At 41.7% G+C, this 17,523-nt stretch overlaps 1 protein-coding gene across 5 annotated transcripts in view; it reads left to right on the forward strand.

The window, feature by feature from the left end:
* CREBBP (CREB binding protein) overlaps positions 1 to 17,523 on the forward strand; it is a 97,041-nt gene that overhangs the window by 57,077 nt on the left and 22,441 nt on the right. For 2 of the 5 annotated variants that reach the window (XM_054270616.1, XM_054270620.1), the window contains 13 exons: positions 397 to 496; positions 952 to 1,098; positions 1,552 to 1,669; positions 4,147 to 4,339; positions 4,443 to 4,496; positions 5,681 to 5,805; positions 6,335 to 6,523; positions 7,954 to 8,373; positions 8,984 to 9,163; positions 9,391 to 9,577; positions 13,388 to 13,506; positions 13,702 to 13,941; positions 14,405 to 14,493. In XM_054270616.1, coding sequence (XP_054126591.1) covers positions 397 to 496; positions 952 to 1,098; positions 1,552 to 1,669; positions 4,147 to 4,339; positions 4,443 to 4,496; positions 5,681 to 5,805; positions 6,335 to 6,523; positions 7,954 to 8,373; positions 8,984 to 9,163; positions 9,391 to 9,577; positions 13,388 to 13,506; positions 13,702 to 13,941; positions 14,405 to 14,493 — 2,161 coding nt within the window. The remainder of the gene's footprint in view (positions 1 to 396; positions 497 to 951; positions 1,099 to 1,551; positions 1,670 to 4,146; positions 4,340 to 4,442; positions 4,497 to 5,680; positions 5,806 to 6,334; positions 6,524 to 7,953; positions 8,374 to 8,983; positions 9,164 to 9,390; positions 9,578 to 13,387; positions 13,507 to 13,701; positions 13,942 to 14,404; positions 14,494 to 17,523) is intronic. The other 3 variants (XM_054270618.1, XM_054270619.1, XM_054270621.1) reach the window with 3 other exon arrangements.

A 17,523-nucleotide genomic window follows, 5' to 3' on the forward strand; every position in this document is an offset into this window, starting at 1 on the left:
ATATAGCCCATAGCTCATTCTCTGACATAATGAGGCAGAATTTCTGAAGGATTTTGGTTTAACAATTGTTCCCTGTTCTAACAGATAATTCTGTCTTAAATACTTTATATTTTTTCCATCTTAATTGCTAGTATTACCTTCTTTATAGCTTATTGATCTAATCTTAAGAGTTTATGAATTTAAAATTTTAATGGACTCATTTTTGTAGTTCAGACTGAAAGTAACTTGGTTCCATAAATAGCCATGTATGTGCAGCACAGCAGGTATTGTTATAAAAATACTTAACCTGATAAATTGCTTCTTTAGTTAGCCAGATGGGTCAGTAAAGTGCAGTTTTGTCATATTATTGTCAAAATTGTGAACTGTGTACCAATGATGTTTAATTTTGTCCCAAAGGAGCCAACCAGATGAACCTTCCCGCAGGAGGAATAACAACAGACCAGCAACCGGGTCTAATTTCTGAAACTGCTCTTCCAACATCCCTTGGGACAAATAAGTAATGCACACATTTTCATTCTTGCTCAATTAAACATTTATTTCCATGTTTATGAGAGTAAATAAGAGCATGCTTTAAGAAGTGATTGTCTTGGCATGGAGATGGAGGTGTACAGCTCTGCTCTCTCTCCTGTTTCAGTTCCAGAGCTGCCACTTTGTGCCTCCTGAGAGCCCCACAATATTTACTGCTTTTAAATGAAGTCCCAAAGGAAGAATGTTTTTATTTTTAAGTTCATAGTTGTGATTCTTTACCATTCACATTGTGAATGTACCTTGTAAACTCCTGAGCTTTGCTGCTTTAGGGGTTGCAGTTTGTTGATGCCAAAATTTCATTTAAGAGAATGTTTGATGCAATAGCTAAAACTGATGAAAGCAACAACTCAAAAATTACTTCAGGCATCAAACCTATAACAAAACTCTGCATTCTGGTACTCTAACAGTCCCTTTTTATTTCAGCCCACTAATGAATGATGGCACAAACTCTGGCAATGTTGGAAACCTCAGCTCAATGCCAACAGCTGCACCTCCTTCGAGTACCGGGGTAAGGAAAGCATGGCATGAACATGTCACTCAGGACCTGCGCAATCATTTAGTGCATAAACTGTAAGTATTCACCAAGGCTGCCTTTTTCTCAATGTTTTTAAAGAATTTCAATACAGTAGTTCTGCTGTTGAGCTGAAAAGAAAGTTGTCAGTAGTGGTTCTCAGGTGCTGGGCCACTCAGGATGAGTTGTTACCTTTAATCCTCCTCTTCAGTTTGTTCTTCGTGCTCATTAAGGAATGGGCATGGAATTAGTCTCTGTTGCTAGTAAATTTGCTCTGCTATGGTGAACAGTTATTGAGACTCCAGACTGTTAAGCCTCACTTTATTTTCATAATTTCATTTGTTTTAATCTTGTGAGAAATAGTAAAATACTAATTTTTTAAAGCATTTTGATACGCTTTTGCGTATCTGATGTGTAAGGAAACATCGAGGGTGATTATCATAAAGCTGTATTCTGATTTTGGGTTTTTTTTCTGAAGATCTTTTTCTATTATTTCTGCTCTGTCCTTGCAGTGTCCAAGCCATCTTCCCCACTCCTGATCCAGCAGCACTGAAGGATCGCCGCATGGAGAACTTGGTGGCTTATGCCAGGAAAGTGGAAGGAGATATGTATGAATCTGCTAATAGTAGGGTATGTGGCTTCAGTCCAACATGTCACAGAACAGTAGTATCACAAATCTTAGAAGTGTAAAGAAAACCACAGGGAATCATTTCACTGCCCTCATCATCAGGAAAGTCATGTTTTCTGTCTGTGACAGTGTTTGGCTGTCCCAAGCCATGTGATTCATGTCACTCCAAGCTAATTCAGCTATAGACACCATCTCCATCCCTGCCTGCATCCTCCTGAAATGCAAGAAGCTTGGAGCACAGCTTGCAGTTCTTGATGTTTCCCTTACTGACTTCCTCCCTTTTTGAAAGTCTCTGTAAGCAGCAGTTTTAAATTTTTCTTAATGCCTCTTTACCGCTGGAGGTTTTCTCTAGGACCCAGTGCTGTTCCACTGCTTACCTTCCACCTGTACTGATGGAATTAATTCTCCTCTACTCTGCAGCACCAGGAGTGATTGGGCTAAGACATAAGAAGTCAGTTTGGCTTCTTTGTGGATGGGAAATAAACCCAGAGTTCCTGTTGTAGTTCACAATTTTTGCTCTGTCTGCACAGAGATGTCAGCTCAAATCTCTCTTACTTGAAGGCAGCAAAGCCCTGCTGATTGACAGGCTGAGGATATGACATGGTGGTAATTCTACCCTAAAGGAGCCACTCCCTGGAAGTTTTCATTGGGAAAGGACAACAATATTAGTGCCAGTAGTAACAGCCAGCAAGATCCTACCTGATCAGAAACTTGAGATCCTTTCTTAAACGAGGGAGGAGCATCTAAAGAGAGCAGTTAGTGGCATTTCAGGTGATAATCAGATGATCCAGTCAGACATTTCTGCCTCTCTCAGCCCACCTGCCAGAAGAGCTGGAGATGGAAATGCAGGTTTTATTTCCTAGAGGCAGAGAGGCAGGGGCCATTCTTACAGTGCTGCTCAGTAACCACATTGTATCCTCCTTGTAGCTACCAGGAGGTTGTTTACAGGAAAGGTTTGGGTGTGCTCAGCCATAGTTACCCTGGCAGCTTTAGACACCAATTTTAGATAGAAGGAGGATTTCATGGTCACACCTGGCTGTCTAAATGCCTTCTCAGCAAGGATGAGCATAGCAAACTCCTGATTGTAAAATGAAATGCCTTCTGATAGACAAACACCCAGAAGTATCTTCTCCTCACCCCTCAAAACAGCTGTCAGAGCCTCCTGGCCAGAAGTTTCTGTTATTGGAATTTATCTAATGTATTTGGCTCCAAGCAGCACACTTGGAAGAAGGCAGTAATTCAGAATGTGTTAACGATGCCGTGAGGAATTACATCCTTCCTTTTGAGGAGCTCCTGTTCTACTTTGACACTGAAAAACATATTAGTAAAAAGCATCATTGTAAGGAGTTTAGTGCTGTTCTAACAGTTGTGCTCCTTGTGAACACTGGCTTTGCAGTGGGAAAGCAGCACAATATTAAATTTACAAATAGGAGCTTACAACTGAAGTGATTTGAGAAGGGGAGGGGCTGTAAAGCTTTTAAACTGGACAGCAGAAAGTGTCTGTGCTGATTTTTGAGAAACTCTGAGGAGAGAAGTGACCTGAAAAACAAAGCTTTATATTGCATGACTGGACTTCCTTAACAAGGCTGCTGAGGAATATATATCTCATATTAAATTTTCAGAAATTAATTAAATCCTGCTGGAATAACAAATTCTGTGCAACCCTCGGTTCTAAGAGCATGATGGCCCCACAAATAAAATGTAGCCTTGAGGGTTTGTGGCGTTTTTTTGCCTTTAACAGGTGCATAATCACTTGGCAGATGTGTGTCCAGCAATTCTTGACAAGCAGAATTGTCAGTGTGGTGTGCACTGTGGCTGTCTTATTGGATCTGTTGTCAGTGTGGGTTGAGTAAAATGGATTTTTCATCTTGTACAGATACAGTGTTTACTTGTCTCTGCATGTGAACTATTTTTCACTGAATTTTCTCCATTCCTTTGAGGTTTTGTCTGGTTTTGTTTATCCCTTGCCATGATTGTTGATAGACTCTTTAGGAAAAGAGCAGCTCTTTTCTTTATGTAAAAATTGATCTGTGCTTAACATCTGTCTCCTGAAAGTTTATTCAGTGTAACACTGTGTTGGGAATATCTTTTTCTTTTGTCTGTGAATTAGTGGAAATGTTCATTATGAAAATAACATTTAAAAATCATTAACACCTAGAAAATAATCACAGCTTCCTGGGTTTTGCTGAAGCAACAGAGAACCTCCAGCCTTCTCCTTTGCCTGCTAATTTACTCAGAGTAGGCATGCAGGGTAGCCATAAACAAGTGTAATTTCTAGGAGCATTTTTTCCCTTGTTCTGCATTAAAGCAGAAAAGGCTGTCTTAATTTACAGGATTCTGAAAATAAATATTTCTTTTTCAATTAGGCAGGTGTATACATTAAAAAACAAAACAAACCCAACCCAAAACCAGATGATAGTATTTAGGTAGACTGAATGAGTTTTGCTGCTGCTGATTACTCTTTCTTTTTCCCTTTTAGGATGAATACTATCATTTATTAGCAGAGAAGATCTATAAGATACAAAAGGAGCTAGAGGAGAAGAGGAGATCTCGTCTTCATAAACAAGGGATGCTGGGGAACCAAGCAGCCTTACAGACCCCTGGGCCCCAGCCCCCAGGGATTCCCCAGGTGGCTGCTGCCATGGGCCAGGCACAGCCCGTCAGGCCACCCAGTAAGTGCTGCTGGAGCTGCTTCTCAGGAGTCTCTGGACTCCAGCAAATCCTGAGGTTGTGTTTAGAACTGGTTTTGCTGACCTTTCTTGTGCTGTGTTGCAGATGGGCCTATGTCCATGCCAACCGTGCCTATCAGTCGTATGCAGGTTTCTCAAGGTACCTGTTTTCCTCTCTAATTGCAATTTGTGGGTTCAAAATAATTGTTGGGGTGGGAAAGGTGATCTTATGGTGGGGTTTTTTGGTGTTGGGAAGGAGGAACTACAGGAGCTGCCTTTTTTTCCAGCATTGCTCTGTGTGTCAGGGCAGTGCTAACAGTATGGATCCAGCACTTTGCTAGGGATTGAGAATTAATTCAGTGCTTCCAAAGAGAGGACAGCTCTAGCAAGAATACTGTGGATAATCTCATTTAAAACACTGTAAAGGGAGAAGGATGTTGGCATGTTTTCATCAGTTAATTAGCCAAAAATACACCTGTAGCTAGAAACACAGCACATTAGTCCTAACATCTGTGTAACTAATGATAGCCTTTCTTGGTTTCTGCTGGAAAGTGCATCTAAAAAAGCCTTGGAACTTGTTCACAACACTTGTTATTACTCACTGAGGCTGCTGTGAGCTCATGGGTGGTTTTTTCCCAAAAAACAAACCCATTTCTTTTAGGTGCTTCAACTTCCTTCAAAAAAGTGTCCTCAGCTATTTTATTTCTTGGTTCAGAGTTAGTACTAAGTCAAAATTTCTGTTGAAATGTCCTTGGGAAATAATTTTAAAATTCATTTGAATAGGAGAACAAGTTGATAACAAGTATAGCTCCATAATTACAGCTTTAGACAATTTTTTTGGAGGGATTCGATGTTTTGTAGGAAAAGCACAACCCCTGTTAAAGCATTTTGCCAACTTTTGTCCTGATTTGAGGCTTGGAGTTGCCTTCATACATCCCATATGTATTTTTATCATATTTACTTCAACCATTTCAAGTTGAATAAGACAACCTTATTTCATGTCTGAATAAGACATTGCTATTTCAAAGCAAATGCCTGATTTTAAGAAACCATCCTAAGGTATTATTTATAAATAGCATCATGTCTCTGCAGATCATCCAGCATCTACTCTTCATATTTTGCATATAATTTTTTTTAAAGACATCAAAAATTGTATTTCACCCTAAGTGACATGGTTCTAAACACTTCTTGCATCTTGATTTGTCTGTTAAGTCAAGTAACCAAAAGACAAAGTGCAGGGCGTTCGAATTGCAGTCATAATAACTGTTAATTTTCTAGTAGAATATAGATCCATCAATTGTGCTGACTTGTTCCTAATGAGTTGTTTTGGGGGTGCATTTGCAGGAATGAATCAGTTTAACCCCATGTCCATAGGGAATGTACAGATGCCCCAAGCACCGCTGGGACCGCGGGCGGCGTCTCCGATGAACCACCCGGTGCAGATGAACAACATGGGCGCCGTGCCCGCGGTTCGTACCCACACCCTGCCCACCCCTGCCCACCCCTCACCCCCTGGCACTGCTGCAAACTGTGGGATCATTTCATGGGAATGCAGCAAGTGTGACAGGCTTTTATCGAGGTGTTTGTTTGCAATATTTACTTGTTCCTAAAACACCGCCCGTGCCACAGGTGCAGTAATCCCCAGCAATCTGGGGAAGAGCATCTACTGTCTTTGCAGTATACAAACCTTCTTTGTTCCCACATGAAAACATGTTTTTATTCTTTAGAAAAACAAAAATATTTTTCGTTTCCCTGGATTCTCTCTGTCAACCCAGGGAACAAAACAGAGTTAGCACTCTGAATGTTACCTGTTAAAAATAGTGAATGCTGTGGAGCAAATGCTGAAGTTATGGGCATATGCCCACTTTCAGTTAGTGTAATTAAGCCAATTTTCCTTTTTTTTTTTGTCCTATCTTTTGATTGTTTTCAGTGTATTTTTCCTTTGTCCTGCTCCATAGTACTAAATGGTAATTAGTTCATCTGGGTGTTAATTTTCAGATGGCAATGTCTCCTTCCCGAATGCCTCAGCCACAGAACATGATGGGAGCTCATTCCAACAACATGATGGGTCAGGCTCCTACCCAGAACCAATTCCTGCCCCAAAACCAGTTCCCAGCATCCACTGGAGCTATGAATGTGAACAATGTGGGCATGGGTCAGTCAACAGCCCAGGCCGGGGTGGCACAGGTGAGATGGATTCTCTAAGATTTATTTGCTCTTTATTATTTTCCTCTGATTTATTTACTTATTTGTTTATTTGTATTTCTATATCCATTTTTGATGTAGTCACCACAATTTTGGGGGACCCTGGGTTACATCTGCCTTCTTCAGAAGCTCTTATATAACTTATCGACATCTGTTAATGGGGGCGCAACGCCCTGCAAGTCCTGATTTAAATCCCTTAAAAATGCATGCTGAGGAGATTTTTAGGGGAAATATCAGAAATCAGTTTATGGGATGCCTATGAACATATGTTTGGTCTCTGTGTGGACCGGAGTAGCTAACTTTAAATGTAAAATTATAATAAAGTGATTGGGCAAGATCTTCTAAAATTTGTTTTAACTTCTTTACTTCTGGAGAAAAAATAGTTGGATTTTTCCTATAACATTTTTCTATTGCAGTGGTGGTCAATGAAATAGCTGCTGTGCTTATGATGCCAAAGTATCTGCTTTTCCAGAAGGAAAGGCTTAGGGAAAGTTGTTTAACTCAGAGCCCAAGTAATTTAGGCTAGTTAAAACCTCCAGAGTTCTGAGAGATTACTTAGATCAGGTTATGAAGGGCTCTGTCAAGCCAGGTTTGGAATATGCTCAGGATTGGAATATCTACAATTTCATGGGCCCCTGGCTCAGTTGTTTGACTGCCTTTGTGGTGAACATTTTTTTTTCCCAATGCATTTACTTCTGTAAAACTGCCTCTGTAAAGACAATATAGAAGTGTGTTTTAAATTTGAAACCTCATCTGCAGGAAATTAACTGATTTGTATTTCTAAGAGTAACAGTTACATTTGAGGATGGAGTATTCTTTTTATCACCAGTCATCTGATGCAGTCTTCAGTAAAATGTATCACTTAAAGGTTTAAGTACATCCAGAGTACTTTATTGTTGCTGCTCTGAAAAACAAATCCTAGGTTTTCTGAAGCATCTTGAGCAGTTTGATTAGAATTAAAGAGAAATCAAAAAGATTCTTCTTAAGTCTTACTCTGTCAACACCAGCGCTAAATGTGTTGACCTGTCCTCTAAAGCAGAGCTGCATCAGAGTCCTGGCCTAAAACTGGGTATTTGCTCCAAACCATTTTGTGTCAAAGACTGACCTTTGCCCAGCTAATGGCACGATTTAGAGGCTGCCTGTGGGTTTCTGTGTTACTGGCATTGGGAGGATTCCCTCTCTGTGACAGTGGAATTAATGCAGCACATGCATGGCACAACTGGATCTGGGAGAAAGGTCCTTGAGAGCTGATGGCAGCGATGACAGAAATCAGAGCAGTCACTTGCAGCAGCAGCCTTGGTGGCTGATCTGCTTGCACTGGCAGCATCCTGTCAGAGAAGGCTTCAGGGCTGTGATTGAAGGGATAAATGTGATTGCAGGCTCTGTAAGACTCTCTCTCTCTCTCTCCCCAGCAGGGGCAGGTTCCCAGTGCTGCTCTTCCCAACTCCATGAACATGCTGGGGCCGCAGGGCGGGCAGCTGCCGTGTCCCCCGGTGAGCCAGCCCCCCCTGCACCAGGGCACGCCCCCGGTGTCCTCTGCGGCCGGGATGGCCCCGATGCAGCACCCCACCCCCCCGGGAATGACTCCTCCCCAGCCAGCAGCGCCCGCCCAGCCATCCACGCCGGTCTCGTCCTCGGGACAAACTCCGACCCCGACGCCGGGCTCCGTGCCCACGGCCACGCAGACCCAGAGCACCCCCACGGGGCAGACTGCGGCCCAGGCGCAGGTGACACCGCAGCCACAGACCCCTGCCCAGCCCCAGTCTGTGCCAACCCCACAGCCAGCCCAGCAGCAGCCAACATCTGTGCAGGCACAGCCACCCGGCACTCCAGTAAGTACCAGCCAGGCCCTGTGCCTTGTGTCGTGACGTGCTACGAGTGTCCCTGTCTGTAGCACCATGTCCTCAATGTGTAGAGCCCATAGCTGTCCATAGCAGCTTCTGCTTTAGACCAGGGGGTTGCTTAGAGGTGTGTTAATGTGTGTGTTCAGATGTTCTCAGCATTGTGTGAAGGAGGGGGGGTTGAATGGCCGGACTGCTCAAAGTAAAATTGGCAGCAGTGTGCAGAAAGATGAGGTGTAACAAGGCCTAATGCTCTGTTTGGCCATAATCAGAATCTTTTCTGATCTTGAGATTTGCATAGATTTTTTCCTTTTAAGATACAGCCAGGGCAAATGCACGTTTCAAGGAATGTACAGTGTTTTACTGGGCAGGTGTTTTCTCTGTAAAAGAAGCCTTTTTGGGGCAGAATTTTTCCTTGGCTTCTCCTCTGTAAAGCAGAGTTATTAAATGTGTAATATCAAAACTTGGCTACAGTGACCTGTATCCATGTTCTGCACTGTTGTAGAATATCATCTCATGTCTCTTTTGTGCTGTTCATTTTTAGTAAAGGAAAATATTTCTATATATGCAGTGTCTTTCTTTTGTACTGTTTTTACAACAGCTATCCCAGGCAGCAGCTAGTATTGATAACAGGGTCCCCACCCCTGCCTCAGTTGCTAGTGCTGATACGAATTCCCAGCAACTAGGACCAGATGCACCAATGCTAGAAAGCAAATCAGAAGTTAAAACTGAAGAAACTGAGCCAGAGACTAGTGAGACACAAGTGGAAGCTAAGACTGAGGTAAATGAGATTCTCTACAGCTTAACTGAAAGCAGTGATAGATATAAAAGCACTTAATGATGTGTCTGACTCGGTGAGCTAAGGGGCGAGAGGAGGGTCGTTACTGCAAAGTAACTCCTGAGGAAAGCCATGGATGGAAAGTGCTTCAACAGTCTCAGACTAATATTTTGATGGCTGAAGTTTGGGTTGTAGATGTAACAGTACCTCTTGTTGCATCCTTTCTTAAGGTGGAGGAGGATTTACAAGGAACTTCACAAATAAAAGAGGAAACAGATGGAACGGAACTGAAGCAGGAGCCAATGGAGATTGAAGAAAAGAAGCCTGAAATTAAAACTGAGGTTAAAGAGGAAGAGGAGAGTGGCACTAATGGAACCACTTCACAATCCACATCACCATCTCAGCCCCGCAAGAAAAGTATGTGTGTGAGCACTGTGTTCCCCTGTGTGCTTTACTTTCACTAACAGTTGCTTTCCACAGTCTCAGCTCTGCTGGGAGGTTTGTTTTACACTTGTGTTTCCAGCACGTGGAGCTCTGGGAGATCAATACTCTGTAACTTCATTTTGAAAGTAGCATTCCTTTAATGTTCCATGAATCAGGTGAGAAAAGCAAGTCACTGTGCCCTTGATCTCAGCACTGCCTGCCCAGAAGGGCCAAGGCAGTAAGGCAGTGATTGCTGGAGGAATTAAATACATAAATCCCTCCTTGTACATCTTGGTGCTCTTTGAGAAGAGCTCAGTGCAGATAAGAGTGCTTTCAGTAACCAAGGATATCCATTGCTTTTCTTTTCCTGTGAAGAGGCTGCACACACCACCTTTATCCTGAGTTTTGTCATCACTTTTCTGAGAATCAGGCACTTGACCTCTCCTGAACCTGTGTTCCTCCTAGGCTGGACTGCTGCAAGAGGCTTAACATTTATTTTAGAGTCCTGTGTTTTCAGGACTTGAAAGTTTTCAGTGTAGTGTTCATTTGCTCAGCAGTCTCTTAAATTAAGCTGCAGTGTCAGCACAGATTGAGGTGTGACTGCATCTGTACTCAAGGGAACTTCATGGTGCTGCAGGTTATATAAATGTTTGGGTGCCTTGAGTTAGTAAGAAATAAATGAGATTATTAAAGCAGAAATATATTTCTCTGCTTGCAGTGCAGGCTTTGTGGCAGGCTGCAAGATAAGTTTTCAGACTCAAAAACCTTTGCAGTTTTGAGACCTCTGTTTTTTGGCATCTGCTTTATTGAGGTGATGTTTTCTGTGGTTAGGTTTTAGTTTTCAACCAAAGGGAACCTTTCAACATGCTGCAGATGTCTAAAAAATCTACATCTCCTTGATGTGCTTTGGGTTACATTTTGTTACTAAGCATAACCTTTCTGTAATAAATCACTAGAAAACACATTTCCCTGCAGATTGGTGTTTTCAGCTGGCAGCAGAGTGGGGCACCCAAACGAGAGCTCACTGCAGAACTACCTGGCAGAGCCCTTTCCAACCCAAATGTAACACAGAGAGTGGGAAAAAAAGCTTATTAGCATTTCTGAGCCAGTGATATTCCCAGTGGAAGGAGTCACTGCTGCCTGGTAGGAATGTGCTTGCACAGGGAAGGTTCCTGCAGAGGCAGTTCAGGCTGGGTCACCACATATTCCAATTCCTCCTTTGGTGACACAATTTTATCTTGGAAGCTTCGTCACCCAGTAACTGTGTAGTGCAAAGCACGTGCTGTGTGGGCAGGTACAACCACAGACATGAGTTTAAAGGGTGGCATTTTCTCACCAAGGAGTTTGTTCAATGTTAATGGAGCTTTGGTATTAAAATGCTGAATAAACCAAGAGGTATTGGAGATTACTGCCAAATGTGCTGAAGGGATAGGTGATATTTTAAAACTACTGAAGAGACTGATCAGGAGTTTTGCATGGATTGCAGAAGTATTGGGAATTCTTCCTTCTTCCCATGCAGGCAGATTCCTGAGGGCCATCCCACAGTAAGCTGGGACATAGCAGGCACTGAGGGGACTATGTGCTATAATTTAGCAAGCTGAGCCTTTTTTTGCGTTTTTTGGCAAATCTAATGTGAGCAAGAAAGGAAGGTCATGGTTCCTTGCCTTGCAGTCTCAAAACCCCACTATAATACTCATTTGGGCAGCTCCTGTCTCCTTGTAGGTGGCAGCTTTAGTTTGACCTTGAGGATGAGTTTTACTGGTTCCTTCACTTCTTTGTAAGGCATAATGGAAAACTTGCAGGAGCTTGGGTTTGAGGTGTATTTGTGTGTGCTGTCCTTGTAATTTTGAAAATGTCTTATCTTCGTTTATGAATTTTCTCCTTAGTAATCATAAGCAGACTTGCCTTTGTTTGAAAAAGGCAAAAAACTTAAAAAGGTAGCATTGTACTGTTCTTTGGTGGGTTATACGTCATCGTGAGTCAGGCAAAGATCCCATTTTCTTTTTACCACCCACACATCCAAGACAAAATGGGATAACTGGATGCCAGCTCCTTGCAAAGGTCTTCAAGCTACTGGAGGAGAACTGAGAGCATTTAATTTTGGAAAAAGGAGAGTGGGAAAAACAAAACTTCCTTGTAAAATCCATGTACAGGGAGATGCTATGATCAAATGTGCTGGTATTAGTCATAGTCCTTAGAGGCAGAGCAGCTGAAGATGAAGGCAATGTTTCTGTATGGTTTTAGGTAAAGTAATAAATTGAAATAACAACTGGATTTTCATTTTGATTTTTTTTCAAACTTCAAAATGAAAGTGGGTTATAAACTTTATCAGCAAAGATAATTAGGCTTTAAGGAACTTGGCAAAAGTCAAGCTGGGTCTCTGTAGTTTGAGTTTAAAATAAGATTGGATTTACTGTGAAGGATTCTGTAGCTTAGTGCTACGTTATTATAGGACAAAATTCTAAAAGCAGTGTCAAGCAGGTAGTCAGAATAGATTATTAAAAGGTACTTTTTGACCTTTACATTTCATTAAATGAAATAATTCAGATTATCACATTATGAACTATCTGAATCAGAGCAGTAGGGAATGCTGTTCCTCATTAATGGAATTTAATATTTATTTCTGTTCTTGAGGACCCCATAATATAATGTGCAAGAGTTGTTTATAAAACTTTGGAAGTCTATAGTAGGGAAAAGTGCCTGCATGTATGGGATTGATAAATATGGAAGAGAATTGCCATTTTGTTGGGAGTGAGATTGTGGCAACAGCAGAAGTGATCATACAACCAATGGAGTAGTGTCAGCTTAATTTGTCTTCCCTTCTTTTGTGTGTACTCTTTAAAATCATGGATTTTGATCTAGATGTCCCAAAAAGCAATTTATATCATACCAAAATACCATTTGAGTGAGAAAAGCAATGATCAGCCTCAAAGGGGTCACTGAGCCCGGTTGATTCAAGTGCTTTTAGCAGAATTAATTGCTCCATTTCATTGGTATTGTTCTCATTTCATCCAGGTAGATAAATATTAGATGCCATCCTGCTTTCCTTAGTTGTCTTTTTTCCTCAATGATAGGCATTCTTCCCTATTTAAAGACACTGTTCCTAAGGAAATAAATGTAATTACATTGCTGAGATGTTCAAAGAGCTCTCCAAGTTATCATTATTTTTCAGAAAATGTATTGCCTTTTTTTGTCCTTGTCAGCCACTCCTGAAAGAATCATGGCTGTTGCCATGCCACTGTTGCCAAGTGGTGGCATAGAAATCTGGAATTATTAACACTTTCAAAATCAATTAAGGATCCATCAGAGCAGGACTGTTTGCGCACCGTGGCCAGGAGAATTCCTGTGCCAGCTCTCAGGACATCTGGTACACTCTCTGTAGAGCTGGCTCCTCACCCCTGCCCACTGCAGTGGGTTTTGCTGGAGGAATCTTGGCTTGGAAATAGCAAGCAAGGTTAGAAGGGAGGGAGGGAAAATTATGCTCAGTCTCTCCTTTGAGGAGAAAAGATTCATTCATGTTGAAACAATTGATTTAATTTGGTTCTGTGTAAGTTTTTTAATGCTGCAGAGTATGTATCATCATGGGCTAGGGTTGTTCCCATATCCCTGTTTTGGGAATATCTCTGCTGTGATCTGAGTGAATACAAGGCTGTGTTTACCTCTTGTAAGTAAGGTTTTGCCTCTGATCAGGAAAACCCTTTGCAGAGTTTTACTTAATGTATTTCTTTGGGGCTTTTTTAGAGGAGTCAAGAGATTAGGAAACAAGGTGGGCAATTTTCTAACCTTTCTGACTTCCATTTCCAGTCTTCAAGCCCGAGGAGCTGCGCCAGGCTCTCATGCCCACCCTGGAGGCTTTGTACAGGCAGGACCCAGAGTCCCTTCCCTTCAGACAGCCTGTGGATCCCCAGCTCCTAGGGATTCCGGTGAGTTGGCATTAAAAAACCCTATAAAAATATCCTCCTACTTTTTAAATTTATTTATTTGTTTTTAAATATTCTCCTATTTTTATCTTTGCCAGGTAAACATTTTCCCTTTTGTCAACATCTTGAAAAACCTAAAAAATTGAAAAATTCATGGTTTTCACCTTAAAAAAATCAGGTTTTTTGGTGTTTTTCCAGGATTATTTTGACATTGTGAAGAATCCCATGGATCTGTCGACCATCAAGCGCAAGCTGGACACGGGGCAGTACCAGGAGCCCTGGCAGTACGTGGATGATGTGTGGCTGATGTTCAACAATGCCTGGCTCTACAACCGCAAGACTTCCAGGGTCTACAAGTTTTGCACTAAGCTGGCAGAGGTGTTTGAGCAGGAGATTGACCCAGTCATGCAGTCCCTGGGCTACTGCTGTGGGCGCAAGGTGGGTGTCCCAGTGTCCCAGGGGGTTCTTCCCAACAGCCCAGCTGCAGTCAGCACACAAAGCTCCAGTTGGGAGACTTTGTTTTTGAAATAGAAATGCTGAATGGAAGGGTTGTAGGAAGTTTGGTTTTGTTATAAATATGTTCAGAGCTAAAAAGGTCAATAGCAGCTCTGCCCTTCTGTTGTTATTGTTGTGGTTTTCTCCCTCAGAAGACACCTTCTTTAGTTATAAGTAATATTAAAATAATTCCCTGGTTTCCCATGTCCATAAAGCAGAGGTGAAAGGGCCAGCTGCTTTTAGAGTTGATGATTGTCACCAGATTGAGAGGGCAGTGCTGGTAAATTCACAGCAGCTGGATGGGCATGGCGGTGTCCTCTGATACCCACAAGCCTCAGTTTGCTTTGTAGACCCCTGCTGAACAAAATCCCCCATGGTGAAGCTGCTTTTCTCCCTTGTTTTGCAGTATGAGTTCTCTCCCCAGACCTTGTGCTGCTATGGCAAGCAGCTGTGCACCATTCCCCGGGACGCTGCCTACTACAGCTACCAGAACAGGTAAGTCCCTGAACCCAGGATTTCCCTTTTTCAGGAAACCAGATCTCTTTTGAGTTCTCTGCACATACAGAGGATGAGGAGGATTTGTAACTTTTCCTTCCCTTTGTCAGCCAAGTCAGGCAGAAGTTCTTTTGTTATCTTTCCACACTGTCCTTTTGCAGGTGACTCTTTGTTTCTCTGTGCTGCGGTGTGAGGCACTCTGTTCCTCAGTGCTCGCTCTTAGCCAGGCTGCCCCATGAAATGCTTCAGTGCAGGTCAAGTTGTCCATGTTTGCCACAAAATGAGGAGCAGGGCTTGCTGCAGGGAGGAGAGCAGGACTGCAGAAAGGCACTGGGAAATCCTGTTACCTTGTTCTAGGAGAATTGTGAAAATATGCAGGTTTCCTTACAAGTTAGTGCCAGAATTTGCCAAGTAAAGGGTGCAGTGATTGATTGCAAGATTTATGTTTCCCCTTCCTAGTCAGTGCTTCATTATATTAAAATTAGCTTGGAAATAGCATTAAAAACTACCCAGAGACTCCATGAGAAACTGTGAAAATTAAAATTTCTCTCATTTTTTAATTAATATTAGGATGTGGTATTTCTATTATTATTAATAAACAATTGTTAGATTAATTTTCCATTTAATGCTTAAATCACCAGTGTTAAAATCACAAAGCAAAATTTTGACTTCTTAGATGATGTGTGTCTTCCCCCTCAAATAAAATACACAATACAAATGGGCTGAGACAAAAGCTTTGTTTTAAATAGGGAAAAGGAAGTTATGAATTGCTTTCCAGAGGCTTGGCAGCCTCTAAGCCTTGCCAGCTGTGAAGTCGCAGAACCAATTCAGACTTCCAGCACTTGTATTTCATTTTTGGACCATCCCTTCTCTCCAAACATGCTCTTGGGAAGCTCCCAGCCTGTTGAGCCCCACTCTGGAGCAGCACAATATGGGAGAGGAAAATGTGTCATCCCACCTGATGTGGGGGGCCTTGGGTGGCCTTTGAGAGGCAGAAAGTATTGACAGGCAGGAATAAATTCATGAGCCCTCATAAAAAGTTTTATACAGCCACTGTGGACTCTGAAAAGTCAGGCTAAAGAGAAATAAAGCAATTAAAATGTATTTAAAGAGACACTTCAGTACTGGCATTGGGGAAAAATAACCCATACTCTTCAAAGCTGGTAAAATTTAAAATACTTTTCATGTTGTGCATTCTGTATTTGGAAAGAATAGTAACTTCAGATTGAATGGAAGAAGGGCTCGTTCTTCTTTCAAAAGTGCCTTCCCAGTTTGGATTGTTCCATGGAAGGCAAGATTGGTCACTAGCAAGAAGTCCAGGGTGAGTGGAGCAGAGAGTTCCTCTGCACTGGGGGCTGTAATATTCCCCTTTTCTGCCCATTTTAAACAGGAAAGTCCATTTAAGTCTTATTTTTCTGCTCATCCAGTTGCCTTGAGAAGGGGGTAAGGGTTTTTTGTGGTTTGGGGTAGGGTTCAGTTCAGGAGGAGTGTGAGGTTTTCTGTTTCAGGCCCACTAAATGCAGTGATGAATCATTGGGGCTTTCAAAAAGGTATTTCTAAAGATAATCACCATATTGTTAAGTAATAGTCCATTTTGCATAGAAAGCCCCTGTTCATCAGCTCTAAACCACTCAAATTTCCTGGGACAGGGATCTTCAAATCTTCAATGTTCTTAAACAAGTAATCGAGTGAAAAACAAATTCCATGCTTCCAGCAGACCTTTAGTTGGTCAAATGTTCTTGAATTTTCCATGTACAGAGCAGGCAAAATTGGCAAAATTGTATGCACTTAAAGTCCAGAGTATCACATGACTAAATTACAACTGAGAATATTTAGACACCATTGAATAAATGAGCTCAGGCACTACAGTTCAATCATTAAGGTAATTATTTGGTATAGAACCATTCAGATTCCATAATAAGGCAGAAATTCAGGTTGAAGTGTTGAGAAAATGTTCTGCATGTGTGAATATCCAGTTGAGAAAACCAAGTGCTGTTTCAGGTCAATACTGTCATCCAGTTATGAATTTAGAATTGCCTTTGCACTGAATTACAGTGGGGAATTCAACTGTTCCTGTGAGATTGAGCATTTTCTGGACTTTGCTGTTGAACCATAATGTTGCTCTTTAATAAACAGGAGTCCCCTGAACAGTCTGCATTTGAAAAGCTTTTCATGTTTGATGTGTTGCAATAAGTGCATTCTTTGGGGTTTCTCTGGCTGCTGTAACTACAATATTGTGTGTTTTTTATGGGTTTTGCTGAATATTTGTGGTGACATGCAAAAGGCAGGTCTCTGTTTCTGAGGGTCCACATCCATAATAAGTTACAGCTATTGCTTCACCTTGGTTATTTTATGGACAAATGTTCATGATCTTTAGGTGATTCATTTTCACTGTACTTCAGTTTTTATTTCCTCATTTTAATATCATGGATTAAAGCTTAGAGTGCTTTGAAAGCCCATAAGTTATTCTGAAAATGGATCAGAATTAACATTTTCTGGGACTGTTTAAATGTAGCAAATTATTAATAGGAGCCTTGGCCATGGATTTTGCTGCCTTCACTCTCCTGTATTTGGGTCCTCCTGATGTTCAGTCCTTCCCAATCTGACTCTTAAAATGACAAGCAACTGTGTTAGTAAGGAAAATAGTGGTGGGGGTTTTTAATTTAAGAAAAATTGAAAGAAGCACATTATAGAGAAAAGAGAAATGGATGATGTGTGAAAGGATATAAACCTCTGAACCTCTTACGTTTGGATTTTTAAAAAATTCTTAGCTAGTATGTTATCAGTTTAGGGATGGGGTGTGAGGGGCAAGGGAAGTCAGTGGAAATGAGATGTGCTGTGTCTGTGCACTCCTGAAAACTGAAACCCTGAAACCACTCCTGACACCCTCCTCTCTAATAACCACAGTGTATTTATCATGCCCAATGATAAATTAGTGGAATACATTTGTTTTTCCCCTGGCCTTGCTGTGTTGCATTCTCAGCTCCCAAAGCCTGGTTTTCCCTGGGAGGATGAAGTGTTTGGTGCCAG

This window comes from Melozone crissalis, unplaced genomic scaffold, assembly GCF_028551555.1.
Source record: "Melozone crissalis strain CALT ecotype California unplaced genomic scaffold, PUWL_Pcris_2 ptg000012l_1, whole genome shotgun sequence".
NCBI lineage: Eukaryota > Metazoa > Chordata > Aves > Passeriformes > Passerellidae > Melozone > Melozone crissalis.